Here is a 14,889-nt window from a genome sequence, read left to right as displayed (position 1 = left end):
ACAAGGTTGTAATTTTCCACTGGTAAACAAAACAAAACCAACAGAACAAACCCAGTAATTTTAAGAGAGGTTCAAGTTAACCTGTTTGAACTATTTTTGCTTTATAACGTTACCTTATCACCTTGACATACTTCTGCAAATAAAACCATATAATCTGGATTCTATGAATAGTGTTGATTAGTCTGCTGCTTTCGCACAGGCAGCACAAGATAGCAGCAGTTTCTATTGCTGACCTATGAGCTGGTGACAATTAGAAAACCCTGAACAATAAACAATAGGTAAAGTAGTTAATATATTATTTTTCTATGAAAATACTGAAAAGAAGATCAAACTCCTGCATAGAAAGTCATTGCTAAAAGCCTTTGGTTATTCTGTCAATCTTTTGGCTGACTTGGACTCCATCAGGTCCTATTAATGACTCAGTATTATTTTCCATTTTTAATTTTTATTTATTTTAAATTATTTTCCATTTTTTTTTTTGTGTCCCTTGCTATAGTTTTCTGTCTTTTACAATAGTACTTTGTATGGAACACCTGAGGGGCAATCCAGCATCTTAAAAATTATTTTTCTCGTATGGAATCTATTCATATTGCCTTGGGCCTTGCTCTACTCTAAACCTCTTGATCTTTCTACTGCGCCATTTACCTCTCCAAAGGACGCCTGTCCCAGTTATTCACTTGAATTCATTATTGTACAACAAAGCATTTTTTATGACTGACTTCAGCTGTACTTGAACCTCCTTATCTCCCCAGATGGTCATTACTGTTCTTTGGCCAGCTGGCAGCATACTCGGAGCAAGGCCACCTCTGAGACGTGCTTATGGCTGAAGCAGAAAGAAGCCATTACTAGGAAAATAATGCATAAATAGATTTCACATAGCATGCAGTGTTAGTTGCAATGGTGAATGACTGCTGGCAACCCAAACATTTGTACAGTGAAATACAGAAAGCAGATTGCAGAATTCAAATTATAGGTCAGACAGCACAGGAAAAAATGCTTGAGAGTCACCTAAATACAACTTATCCTCGATTTTCTCCAAATTAAACTGCTGCTGAAGATCATACATAACGTTCTCCAACTTCGAATGTTTTCTGGTTTAAAAAAATAGCTAGGTTGTTTTAAACTCTTTTAGTGTTTGCACCACACATGGGAGGAAATTGAAGCTTTAAAGAAATACACAGAAACTCATTGGCATTAATACATTTCTGTATTTTGGAAAAAGCAATGCCTGATTTTCTTACTCCGTATTTAACATTAGCCACTGCTTATCTTGGTTCCGAGCTTCCCGCTCTAAAATGCTACACCATAATCCTGTTCCAGATTAATCTGCAATCTGTACCACCTATTGCATCATCCAAAAGTATTAATTAAAAAGGAGAATTTAACTGATCCCTCATGGAATTTACCTGAAACACACACCAAGTGAACCACAGGTAATTACAACACGCGTTGTTCAAATCCTTATGCACATTTCAAGTCTGCTTTTGAGGGTGCACCCCTGAGTTGATGTAAAAAGCCTCAGACAAACCAAGCTTTATCATATAAATTAATCCATTTCCTCTGTCAGAGAGAGAAATTACATTGCCTCTAGACAATCTGCCTCCACACGGCCTTCTCAATTCTTTCTCTTGTTTTGCTATTTCCTAGAGACCTGCAGGCTGATTATTCAACTACTTGTTTCGGGGCCCTCCTGGAGAGAGGTGCTGCCTCGTCAGAACCTGCCCACGCTGCTTCTCTCACGAGCTGTGACAGCACAAGGCACTGGAACAACTCAGTTCTCTCCCATTTCCACCCCCTTTCCTCGTTCACGACACTGCACCCCGCACCACCCACACACCTGGACCGGCCATATTGGTTTAACCCTTGGGCACCGCGCTACAGCCCGTCACTCCAGGCCCCGCCCCCAGGCCCGCCCCGCCCCCTCGCTTCGGATTCGCCACCTGACCTGGCCTGTCCGTCAATCTGAGCTCCGCCGTGGGGGGCGGAGTCGTGGCGGCAGTAGTAACCAATCAGAATGCGAAGTGCGGCTGCGCCGCAGCCAATCGGTTGCTTTCTTCTTCGGGGGTGCGGTAGCTGTTGTCCCTCTGCCCTGCTGCGAGCTGCTGGCACTGGTTGTCGCCGCCGTCGCCTGAGGGGTCGCGGTAGCAGCAGCAGCAGCCTGGCCGTGCCCCGGTGTCACTGAGGATGAGCCCTCGCGCTGCCCAGCGCGCGTCCCGCACTGCCCGCCCGAGTCCATTCATCTAGCGACTGGTGAGGGGCGGGCCGCGATCTGCTGATGTGTCCGAGTGGGAGCCGGGCCTGCAGGAGGGACGTGTCATCCCTGGCCCTGCCGGGGGGCACGGGATGGGGTGGTGGAGGTGGCGCAGGGGTCTGTAGAAATGGGAAGAGCCCGAACCACGGAGTGTAAAGGGCAGCCGGCCACGTAGAATGGGAGGCGACTGGCTTCGAAGCGGAAGTGGCTCAGCCGCCGGTTTTGATAAGTCTGTTCTGTCGCTTCCCGACTGTGTAGACTTGTGTGGTGAAAGGCAGGAGGGCCGCCTTCCACCTGCTTGCAACCGCCTGTGGCTGGCTCTGGGAAGCACTTCAGACCTTCCCTCCCTCGGCACTGGCAGCATTCGCTGCCAGGTTTCCTTAGCTGGAGATTCCCGGGAAGCCTATCGTGTTTCTGGCCTTCTTGGTGATACTTGTCTGTGGCAGCGCAAGCACGAAAGAGCTGGAGTCTCGTAGGTAGCTTAAAAGAATATTTTTGGTCAGTCTTCTTAGGTGCTGAGCACCTGATCTCTGAAATCTCTCTCTTTTTTTGCTGATGTGGTCAGCGTAGTTGTCTGTCTTTATGGAAACTGACCACAACTTGTGGATTACAAAAGATAATAATCACTCAACAACATTTCATGTGGATACTCTTAGTAACACTGTGCCAGAAGTTCAGAATTCTTTCAGAAAAGTCAGTCTTTCCTAAGACTTGATATATTTATCTGATATAGTTTTAAGTGTGGTGAAACTCCAGAACACATTTGAGGTTCATTGCACATGACTTATCTTCAGGTTGTCTGTTTCAATAAAAAATCCAGAGCAAGGTCCCAGTGTCTTGTGGAAATGCCTATAAATGCACTCACACTTACTCTTGTCTATACCACTGTATGTTTTAATTTTTTGGATAGTGTTAAGTTATTAAATTTAAGTAGTTTTGACTATTTCTAGAGGAGCCAAACACAGTATTTCATAGTATTTTTTGTGTTCTGTGATACCTGACTAATAGATCCACCCTGACATGTTGTAGCTGAATTTAGCTACCAATGGTACTTGGTGTTGTGTTTTTTTGTCGTTGTGTGGTTTGTGTTTTGTTGTTTGTTTTTTTTTTACAGACATGTCTGCCTTTAATTGATAGTGCGGTTAGCACTGTTGGGAGCAAATGGATTAGAGTTGCTGGATTCCTGAATGTTTCATCCTCATAAGGATTAGTGTTGTCACTATGAATGCAGAAGTTGTAGAAAGTCTGGAGAGAGCCTCCAAAGATAACTGTGCCAGGGCTGCACCTGTGCCAAGAGGTCCTCAGAGACTCCAACCCAATACCTGAGGAAACTTGGACCTGCCATGGCCCAGAGAAAATAGTGGGCAGGGTGGAACCTGATGTTTTTTAAGCAAGTCGGATTTTGTCCAGTTTACTTCCAGGCGTTTATTTAAAACTTGAACAGGTTGCTTGTTGTAGAACCCATTTTGAGAGTTCCTGTGGGTAGCCTTATTAACATTCAGTTTATAATTTGAAAGTGCTTCCTGATGTAAAAATCTTAGTTTCTTATTAAGTGTAAACAAATGACTACTTTTCCCACTGTTGGGGTAAAATGGAACTAGAGTTTTCATTTTTCTTCTTTTTGTAACAGCAGCCTTATTCAAAGGGTCTGTGTGGTCTGTAGAAAACATAGCTGAAGGAAAAAATAGCTGTAGTTTGCTCACTCTGTACTCATAGGTTGTTTTGTAAGCCTTTTGAATCCTAGTTACGCTTTCCACAGTTTTATTATACTTAACTACTTATCTTAAAACTTGATATCTGAACTAGAGGCAGCACTCTACCTGATGTTTTGTATATTGAGGAGAGCAGAACCCTTGCTTTCTGTGCCTTGTGTTGCCATGCTCCTGTAATGCAGTTGAGAAGCTGCTACTTTTTTTTTTTAAAAAAAAAAAAGACTCTGTGTGGGAATTTCTGACTGACAAAGCACACTAAGCTGCTGCATAACTTAGATTTACCCTTTTTTCCTTGTATATTCAATCACTTCCTCCCTCCCATAAAATACATAATGTATTCAAATGATATTATTCAGGGGGTTGAATAGTCTAGATTTATGCCCAGACTTCAACAAATGTGCAGGAGGTTTCTGAACAGGTTAAACTATCTGTGGATGTGTAATCTTCTGAGTAGAATTTAGTAGTCTAGCTGTTCTTTAAAGTCTTGGACAATGTGCTGCTAATAGCTGTAGGGTGTGCTTGCTGTTATTTATCTAGGAATTAATCTATGTTTCCTTGAGGATATGTTGCTTAATGTCAGTGCTATGTTTATTGTATTGCTACCCAACTTCAATTTCCTAGTCACTTTCGTCAGATTCTAAACTGCTACTTTAATATGTATTACTGAAATTTGCCTTTAGGTAAGACTACAGAAAATCCTAGATAGCAGATTCCCAAGGCTTTAACTCTGTAAGCTTTAGATTTTTTTTATTTTATTTTTTAATTATTATTAGCTTACTAATCAAGTAGTTTGCATGGCAAAGTTTGTTTTGGATACAAATATTTTCAGGATTTACATGCTGTTATGGTTACAGGTTTTTTGTGATGTTATGAAACAAGTGTGAATGGACCAATGTTATTGATGTTATTAATGTTATTAAATGTCAGAATACTTGTTTAAAAAACAGCCCCCCTCTGAAGCTCCCCATCCACTCCACCCTGGAAATTTTTAAGAACTCGCAATATTCTTGTAAGGACGGACTTAACCTTCCTGAAGTGTATGATATTGCCAATCATATCTGTCTTCAATTAGGAATTTAGCAAAAGGGAGGGCAAATTAATTTTGTACCTTCTGAAAAGCCATATTATTTATGCTATTTTTTTTTTTAAGGAGGGATATTAGGATTGACAGGAAAAACTAGGCTTCTTTTATATGGTAAATAGAAACCACTACTTAGTTTTGTTTAAGGACAGCCAAATACTAGGTGTTTTTTCACCAAGTGTATCCTGGATGCAACTAGTATTTAGGAAAAAAAATCAGTACTGCTTAAAAAATAAATAATTGTTAAACAAAAACACCAACCAAACAAAACAAACCAAACAACCAAACCAAAAACCCCCAAAGAAATAGTGAAAGGTATGAGATTATGCCAATTTAAAGATCAATAAGGTCTTGAGAAGTATGTTCTTAGGGAAGCAGCCTAAAGCTGGGTTTCAAGGCCATGTCACTAATTTGACAATTAATTTACTTTAATGCAGCACACATGGAAGATGTAAAACTCTAAATGTGTCTTCGAGTGGCACTGAATTCTAACTATGTGAATCTCTTCTGTTTTCTCTTTCACTTCCATGTGAGACTGTTGTCTCTATTAAGACAAAAAAAACCCCACCACAGCAGCCACCAGCCACAGACTTGGTACTGGTATCTACATCCATGTTAGCTGGATTTTGCTAGATCTAATACCTGGTATAGACCATTAGGAAGAATCTGAAAAACCACAGATATGAATTCTAGTATCAAATGTGTGCCTCCCAGATTGGCAGATTCAATATATGTTTCTGGCATCCAGCCAGGTAGTGAGAATTGGTTGATGTTTCTTTTCTGGTAGCACCCTTGTACCTTTGAGCCAAGAGCATAGAACATCCGTGAAAGTATTTTGTAGATGAAAAGAAATCGGGAATGTGTTCCTAGAGGGCATGATTCTACAGCTGTGGAAATGAGCCGTCTGGTATTTACTTCATCCAGTCGCTTGTGATGCCTCTGCTACATGTCAGTGTTCCAGGCATCACACGATTTTCTCCTGAATATGCTTTCCCTTCACTGGGTTGATCTTCTGAAAGACAGTGACTAAGAAACAGATACATAGTAGGGGGTGGAATTCCCTTGGAATTGAAGACTGCTAACCCACCAGAAGTCCTTCGTAAGCAGCTTTAATACACAGAGAGATTTCTGGAACTCCACAGTGAGAAGCTTCTTCCAACTCTGTTCATTTTTCCCGATGATTGAACAGAATCTCAAGATTCCACATCTGCCCTCTGCTGGTTGCAGGAAGTGAACTCTACCATCATCATCCTTAGTCATTAAGGTATTTGTCTTAGCTTAGCCTTAGAGTTGTGTCTTAGTTTCATACTCGAGAGAGATATGACAGCTTTGATTTGAGACTTTTTAGCAAACGAGTGCCAAATTTTTGCCTTTTTTGTAGTGACTTCTTGAAAGAAACAGATTTTTAAGAGAACCAGAGTAGGTAGAGAGCTGCTTTTTCAGCTGTAGGAGTTCTGACTCCATAAGGTCAGATGACACATCTGATATACTCCTTCTTGAAGTCTGACAGCTGTTGTGTGGTGGTGCTGAGGAAGAGTTGAGTGAGAGCGCTCTACCTACTCACTTCCAGGAGGCAAGATACCACAAACCCTTTCTTGCTACTTAGAAATTGCTTCCAAGTTGGTTGTAATCTTCTAAATTTTCCTGGGCTGTGAGCATACATAATGAGTAGTTAATGACCCTAAGGGAAGATTTAGAAGCCCACTTACTACTGGAACAAAACATGTTTGGGATACTCCAAATACTGTTCCAGTTCCTCAATGATGTTTTTTTATCATGAAAATGTTAACTAGGAATCAGTTTTTAAAAAGAATGAGTTCCAAATGATACTTATTGTATAAAAAAAATGTTTAAAAGATGATAATCTTATTTAGCTATTGATCTTTCAATAATTACAGCATTAGGAAGACACTGGTATTATAACATGAATATGAGGAGGCTGAGAAGCCTACAGAAATGTCTACAAATAAAATCAGAGATACGTAATCAAAAGGACACCATATTCTAGACATTTAAATTCAGTGTTTAAAAAATGCTGGTGCTGTTCCTATTTTGTGCCTATTTTAGGTGCTGACTATTCTAGCTGGGACTCCATATACTAGAAGTAAGCATTTGGTCAGCAATCACAAGGTTTTCATGCAGATATGAGCATCAGTTCACAATTTTAAAGTTTTAAGGTTTTACTTAAGGACCTACTTTGTGTTTGAAAACAGATCTGATTAACCCTTTTCAGATGTTGTAGTAATATGATGGTATGTTATTGGTGTGTCAGTCTTTATTGTAGAGTGGTGAAAACTTGACCTACAGCCTTCTGTCTCGAAACTCAAGGTATATGTATCAGTGTGCTAATATAGTTTCTAGTGTTGTAATGTTTATAGTGAAGGAGGGCTGAGTTAGAATGACTTGTAAAGAAGTAATTCAGCAGAGTCAGAGTTCACATAGCTGCAGTAAAAGTCACCATAAAGTAGTTAGTGTGAGGTAGGCAGGGTTGTATTTCTATCTAATAGCAGACCTTTTATTCTTTTAATGTGTGGTTTATTGTCCACAGTATTTTAGTGTTTGGTGAGGCTAGAGCTCAAGGGCTTTAAAGAAGTTTTTATCTGGCCTCTCTGTTCCTTTCCTCTGATGGCACAAGGTTCTTTGGAACCAGGAGTTTTCTCATGCAATTCGGTGTCTTAAATAGGTGTGTACTGCAGCAGGGCAGGTATGGCATGGGGCACGGCAGGTCTGCTTCCTTGGGTGGTGGTGCCATTTCATACCTGTTTACCTAACAGATTAGTCAACTTTATTTTGTGACTTCCCTGAGTGATTTTTCTTTGTTCTATTTATTTTTGTTTTGTTGTAGCACTAATAGCAATGAATTGTATTTAAGATGTACTTTATAAGACATATGTAAAATTCATACTTCTTCCACAGTATAATTTTATTGGCTAGTGGCATATTGATGAAATGTGACAAATTTATTTGAGGATAATAGCACTTATGTTTTTCCTATAGGTCTCCAAATATATATATATTTAAATTGTTACTCTTTAGAAGACTTATGCACTGACAATCTGAACCTGCTGGTAGCAATCACCTGTCATATGTTGATTCCTTGGAGCAGCAAGCAGTCTGTATTCTTGAAACTGGAGCTTTTTCCAAGCTTTCAACAGTGGTTCATTTTTCTTTATAGTCAGAGGCTTTAGGCAAGGTGAAACGAGAAGAGTCCACACAAGTACATGTTAAACTTCTTGTGATACTGCAGAAGTAAAATGCCCTGTAAAGGGTTGCCTTCAAAGGGCCAAATGTAATTTTAGGAGTAGTTACATTTGTACAGTCTTAAAATTACATTTGGCCCTTTGAAGGCAACCACAAGGCTGATGTGGCCCCCAATGAAAATGAGTTTGACACACCTGCTGTAGAGTGAACTCCAGCTCACTCTGACAAGTGTAAGCTAAACAGTTGTGGTCTTTGAAATATTTCTGAATTTTACTTCTGGACAGGGATGGGGGACTAAATTGTAGTGAATAAAACCTACTTTTTTGGTTTTCATATGCCTGCTGTTTGAAATTGTCTTGAAGGTACATACTGGACAACTTTGATCTGTAGATTTCCGTTCCAAGTATTTAACCCCTTTTGAATGAGTTGGAAAAAAAATTGTTGAAGGCTTTGTCATTATATGTTTAAGTGGATACTATTGAATTAGATTTTTTTTTAAGTTTAGATTCTACTACTAGTACTTGCTTTAAACTGCTTTCAACTTGGTATCAGTCTTTATGATAATTCTTGCAACAGAAGGAGGACTGGGATTTGTGTTTTCTCTTCCAAACAAAATAATCTTTCCCTGACATATCCTTGCAGATAGCAACATTAACAAAACATGATTATGCATTCAGTTCCTAAAAAGCAATGATACCTAAGATCAACAGGCTGGGGGGAGGCAAGGAGTGGGCTGTACAAATGCTTACATATATAATGACTGCTGAGCTGGAAAGTAGTTTTTGTTTTTTAGTGTGTGGTGTGTGTGTGTCCCCTGAAGATTTGCTAACATGTTTAGTTTTATTTATTCATCTTTCATGGTAGCATTATCTGACTTCTTTTGGGATATTTCACTAATTTAGAACAATTTTAAACTACAGTTGGCATAGCAAGCAAAAACATCAAGGAATTTAACACGATTGAGTACTACTTCACTCAGTTTCCAACTTATGCTTGAAAAAATGGAAGCATGAAGCTTTTTGGGACTGAAAAGCAATTCACATTAATTTATGCAGTGCATCAGTGATGGGTATAGTTCACTTTTCCTGTTTTACATGGGTTTATGTGTGATTTTTATACTACTGTCTGCATTTCCTGTACTAGAACCCTTTTAAATATAAGTGCACACATTTAATAAGCTGGATGAGTGCTTCTGTAAGGCCTTGTTTACTTCTGAGAAAGCGGGTGCCAGAGAAAGATGGATATGCTAAAGAAAAGCATGCACAGATGGGCAGAAATGCTGTGTGTTTCATAGTGTCAACGTATTTTCATGAAAAAGAATATGTATATTTGCCTCTTTTTCCTTCTTCTTGCTCCCTTAGACCTTCCAACCTAGACCTTAATTTCTTCTTGCCTATTTCAGGAGCTTTAGACCTTTGCACTGCATGAGTGCCAACAATATGAATTCACAGCTCTTTGTACAAGTTTGTTTTTCTTTGCCCTGTTGTCATCCTTCCTCTCACCTTTGTCAGCAGCTCTGGGAGTGGTGGTGAGGAGCCTTCCTGTTGATTCCACAGGAGAGACTTAGTATGGAGATGGTTAGGTATTCAGGCCAGGAGGAAGAGAAAATTAAAAAAAAAGAAAATCCTTTTTTTGCAGTAGCAGAGGTAAAATGTGGGAGTCCCTCCCTCCCTCCTCTTGGGTGTGACTGAGAAAGCTTCTGTTAGACAAGAACTAGTCAATGACCGTGGGGATTTTTTGATGGATGAGTGGTTTTTGTTTTTCCCAGCAGTCTTTCAGTTCAGTCCTTGCTTTCTGAGCACAAAGTAATGATGTAATTAGACAGTAAGCTATGAGGGTCTTAAGGACTCTAAGGCTGGGAAAGCAACCTTTTTATTTTCCTTCAGATATTTTTTTTGGATCCAGATCACCGTATAGCCTGAAAGATTTTTGTCAAAGAAAGGGAGGAGGTGCCTTTGGAGGTTGGGGTGGGGAATAGAGTCATGTCTTTATAAACTGACTGAATGCCTGAGTATAAGTTCAGATGGCATGGGTCAGGTCAGTTAACCCTTGCCACATTGCTCTTGTAATTGCAAGTGCCGTTTTGATATACATTTAAATTGGTCCAGTTGCTGGGGAAAATAATTTTTGTTGACTAATCTGTTCTGGTTTGTTCTCTTTCAGGTCTCCCTTGCAATTATGGCGTTTTAGAAGAATAAGGTAGTGTGGAGGGGGAATCCCCCTCTCCACACTTGAGGTAGTTCACTTTTGGAATTTTCTATGGACAAGAATGTTTGTTATATAAGATGGTGAAATAAGACTTCTAAAAATATATATATTTATAAATATTTATTTGGATCAAGTGCCAAACATAGCAGTACAAAGATTTCTAATGGCAGCTCAATAAAACTGGATTTACATTCTTGGAATTATAAGTTTTTTAAGGCACTGTGTTGTGTACTGAATTGGAATGCCTTGATACACCGAAGGGTTGTTCCCCTTAAGGAGAGAAGCAGCTTCAGAATTGAAGATGAGTTCTTTCGTGCCAGACTGCACTTCAAAGTGTCGATCTCTACAGCATGCTTTGGATGTTATTTCTGTGGTCACCCGAGGAAGTGAAGGCCAGATCAAGGCCTTTCTCTCTTCTTACTGCTACAATGCTGCAACTATAAAGGATGCCTTTGGTAGAAACGTTATACATCTTGCTTCATCTTGTGGCAAAAAAGGCGTGCTAGACTGGTTAGCTGAGACCAAAGGAGTAGATCTCCTGGCGAAAGACAAAGAGTCTGGATGGACAGCTCTGCACAGAAGTATATTTTATGGATACATTGATTGTGTTTTGTCATTACTAAAGGTGAGTGATTTATAACTATAGTTTTCCTTGGTATCTACAATTTTTAAAGTTCTATTTGTTATGCAAAAGTGCGCTTTTTAACTTGCCTGAGTGCCTCTTGAGGGTTGTCTTAATATTGTGTGTAAATCACAGTGCATTGATTTACCTGAAAGTTGTCTCTGTGTTATAAAAGATATCTGCCTTTTCCCATGCAGAAATCAGCACTGAGTAAGGGTCCCTGATTAATTGTGGACTTCTCTGAAAACTGTTTTCTGTGAATGATATCCGGGTCAGGATCTTAGAAGTGGATTGTGATCGGATTTAAGATACTGTAAAAATAGACTCTTTAGTACTTATACCAATTAGTGTTTTTAGAGAACACAAAATGATAAAATACTAGATTGAGTTATAATTAGAAATTAATCTTACATTTGAGAGAGAAGCACATCAAGATATGGATCATTTTATTAAGTGAATCCTCATTTCATTAATACTTTAACCAGGGCTTTCGCTCAGTCCTTCTTACTCCTTTCTTGCAATTGCTGTTAGCAAGTAATGTGTATTTTTCAATTGCTTTTCTGTTTCTCCTGTCCCATGTACAGCAAAGGGAAGAGCTACATATGGTTGAGACATTTAGGGTCCCTTTAACCATGTGAGAAAATGAAATATTTGTGGTTCAGGGTTATTTAAAAGCAAACCTTTTAAGGCAGAGAATTTTCCATTTTGAGTTGAGCCTTTTAAAATTTCAGCGACTAGTCATTTGTAAGCATTAAACTCTCCGCTTTCAACAGCAGTTTAAGCAAGATGATTGTGGATCCAGTACTTTTTAATTCTTGAAGGTCTGGTAACTGCTAAATACAGATTTCATGTGCTGTACCCTTACATAGTGAGGAGGTTTTCATTAAACTTCACAAAAGTAGGTGTTTGTGTGAGAACTGTGCATGATTCTCTTCTCTAGAAATCTGGACACTGTGCATGTGATGTATGAAAAAGTATTCAGTCCTTATGTGTGTGTGTACATCTGTATCATTGATAATTACTCACAGAAGGCCTGTACAGGTTTCCCCAGATGGATTTTACTTTTCTGTTGGTTGCATAAATGAGTGAGGTTTTCCTGATCTTAATAGCTAGCTCTGCTGATATTCTGTTAAGAAATGGTATGAAACAGTTCGTAGGGAGTGCTCTGCCTCCCACTTCTTCAACTGCTGCACTGCCTTGTAGAAAGAGTGTGTTCTTAAGGTATTATAGCAACAACAGGGAGGGATTATGAAATAGCTGAGCTAGAAAGAAATCTCAGAAGATTGCCTAGTCTAACCCCCATGCTCAAGCAAGGTCAGCTACAGCAGGTTGCCCAGGACTGTGTCCAGTTGGATTTTGAATGTCTCCAGGGAGAGAGACTCTGACATCTCTGTTCCAATGTTTTAATGCCAGTCCAGTAAAAATTTGTTTTATGTTTAAAGAGAATTTCTTACATTTCAGTTTGTACCTATTACCAATTGTCCTGCAACTCCATGTCACTGGGATCCCCACCCCCTGCTTCCAGTCATGTCTTTTGCTGGACTTGTTCCTCTCTGTCCATGTCTGTCTTGCACTGGGGATTCCAGACCTGAACCCAGCACCACAGCTGTGGCTTGCCAGTGCTGAGTAATGCCTGCTGGCAATGCTCCCTCATGCAGCCCTGGATGCTTTCACCGTGCAGTCTTAGCTGTGAGGACACATTGCTGGCTTGTGGTCAACTGCTTGTCCAGCAGGAGCCCTGGGTCCTTTTTATTTTCCTGTTTGTTTTTGTTTGTTTGTTTGTTTTGGCCAAGCCTGTATTGGTGCGCTGGACTGTTCTTCCTTAGGGCCAGAATTTGCATTTCCCTTTGTTCAACTTCATAAGGTTTCTCTCAGCCCATTGCTCTAGCCTGTCACATCCCTCTGAATGGCAGCACAACCCCCTGGCTTATCAGTCACTCCTAGTCTTGTACCATTATCAGCCTTGCTGGGGGTGCACTCTGTCCCATCATCCAGCTCATCAGTGAAGATGTTAAACAGCACTGGCCCCATTATCAGTCTCTGGGATACTCAACTGGTGTGGATGACAGAATTGTGTTGAAAGCTGGAGGCAGTCATGGTTTATTGTCAAACTGTACAAGTGTTGCCATGCAGTAATTTGGGTTAGTTTTTACAAATTCAGACCACATGAATATCACTGCAGCCTCTGTTTTCCTTGTAAGTATCTTATGCAGCTTCCAAAGAGAACAATATCCAGCTACCTGTTAAATCATAAAAATAGGTCAGTCTTTCTGTCACATAGTGGATTAATACTAGCACTATCGCTAGTAGGGTTGCCAATATAATTTGGAGAATATATGTTGTTGTTCTGGCTAGAGTTTTTCCAAAAGAAGTTACAGGTTAAAATCCCTACTGCAAATGCAGCTAGCTGTCCTTCTGTCATGCTTGAGTGAATTGTGCTGCCTTTTTGTTTTTCTTGTGTTTACCTCTTAAGCGTGAGATTCTGTAAGGTTTTCTTTTATATTAGCCATGAGCTCTGGTACACATGTAGAGCCTTATTGTTCATTAGGTTCTACTTGTGGACATCTGCAGTTCTTCCCTTCAGAGATCTGATTTATGACACTTCCTTAGAACCAATGCTGATGCAGTAGCACTTTTTTATTGAGAAAATGGTATTTACGGAGAATATCTACCGCTCTCTGAGTGCTAAAGCAATGACCTATTCATGCTTTGTGTTTCTGAAGCTTCCCAGCTGCTGTCTTACCTGGTTGGTTGTGTCCTCTTGCCTTTTCTCAGTAACTGTGAACCACTGTTCCCTGCTTGTTTTCAGAGCCATAGTAGTTGTTCATTTGTTTGTTTGTTGATGTGTTGTTTTTGTTGTTGTTGTGTTGTTGGTTGGTTGGTTGGTTGCTTGGGTTTTTTTTTTTAATTTTTGTTTTTTTTTTTTTCCTCTTCCCTCTAGCTTGTCAAAACTGGTTCTGTAAATGTTCTAGTATAAGAAAATGTGTTATTTGAAGCTGGTAAATGTATTTTTGGTAAATACTTGTCCTTGCTAGCTGGCAGTGATTTATCTTCAAGTATGTTACCTTTGTGTTTCAGTGATTACATCATCTTATTCCATTAATATTCATACAATAAAATCCCAGTTAATACATCAATGTGATGTATATGTGGCTGAACAGAATTGCACTGGTTTTTTCATATTTCTTTACAGTTTACTTGAATCTGAAGGTTTTCCTTTATCAGTATTAAGCTTAAATTAAAGATTTATTTAGTTTCTTAAATGTTTACCTGGCTTACTTCAAGCTGTAGAGTTTAAAATAACTTCTGTTCTTCTCTTTCCTTCCTCTCCTCTTTCAGCATGGCGTTAGCCTGTATGTTCAGGATAAAGAAGGCTTATCAGCTCTGGATCTTGTGATGAAAGATAGGCCAGTCCATGTGGTATTCAAGAAAACTGGTAAGAAGTCAAATGGCTTAAACTATATTTTACAAGGATATATGATCCAGTAGCATATTACTGTATGTAGCAGTGTAGACAATATCGTCTCTTTCTAATTAGGACTGTGTAAGTTAAGGAGATAGCTGAAGATACGGGGTTACTATTATTATAAGACAGCAGGTGCAGAATCTTGGCAATACGCGCAGGATGCGCATATGTAGCAAAACCAAGCGAATGATGACTGACTTAGAGGTTAAAAAAAACCAACCAATCAAGTGATATAGTAGGTAACCCAAAGAGGTGGAGACTCGGTCCTCAGAGTTACTGAAAACCTGTGAGAACATGGTCTTGGGAACCTGGTCTAGCTGACATTTCCTGAGCAGAGGCATTGGATTA

At 39.7% G+C, this 14,889-nt stretch overlaps 1 protein-coding gene across 4 annotated transcripts in view; it reads left to right on the top strand.

The window, feature by feature from the left end:
• Window positions 1-2,115: 2,115 nt before the first annotated feature.
• IBTK (inhibitor of Bruton tyrosine kinase) overlaps window positions 2,116-14,889 on the top strand; it is a 59,520-nt gene continuing 46,746 nt past the window's right edge. For all 4 annotated transcript variants that reach the window (XR_013921959.1, XM_080341576.1, XM_080341575.1 and 1 more), the window contains exons 1-3: window positions 2,116-2,250; window positions 10,409-11,078; window positions 14,415-14,511. Coding sequence is in view for 3 of the 4 variants with exons in the window: in XM_080341576.1 (XP_080197702.1) it covers window positions 10,755-11,078; window positions 14,415-14,511 (421 nt within the window). In the remaining variant the exon portion in view is untranslated. The remainder of the gene's footprint in view (window positions 2,251-10,408; window positions 11,079-14,414; window positions 14,512-14,889) is intronic.

This window comes from Nesoenas mayeri (assembly GCF_963082525.1).
Source record: "Nesoenas mayeri genome assembly, chromosome: 3".
Classification (NCBI taxonomy): domain Eukaryota; kingdom Metazoa; phylum Chordata; class Aves; order Columbiformes; family Columbidae; genus Nesoenas; species Nesoenas mayeri.
Note: the sequence above shows the minus strand (reverse complement) of the source record. Positions and strands in the feature narration are given on the sequence as shown.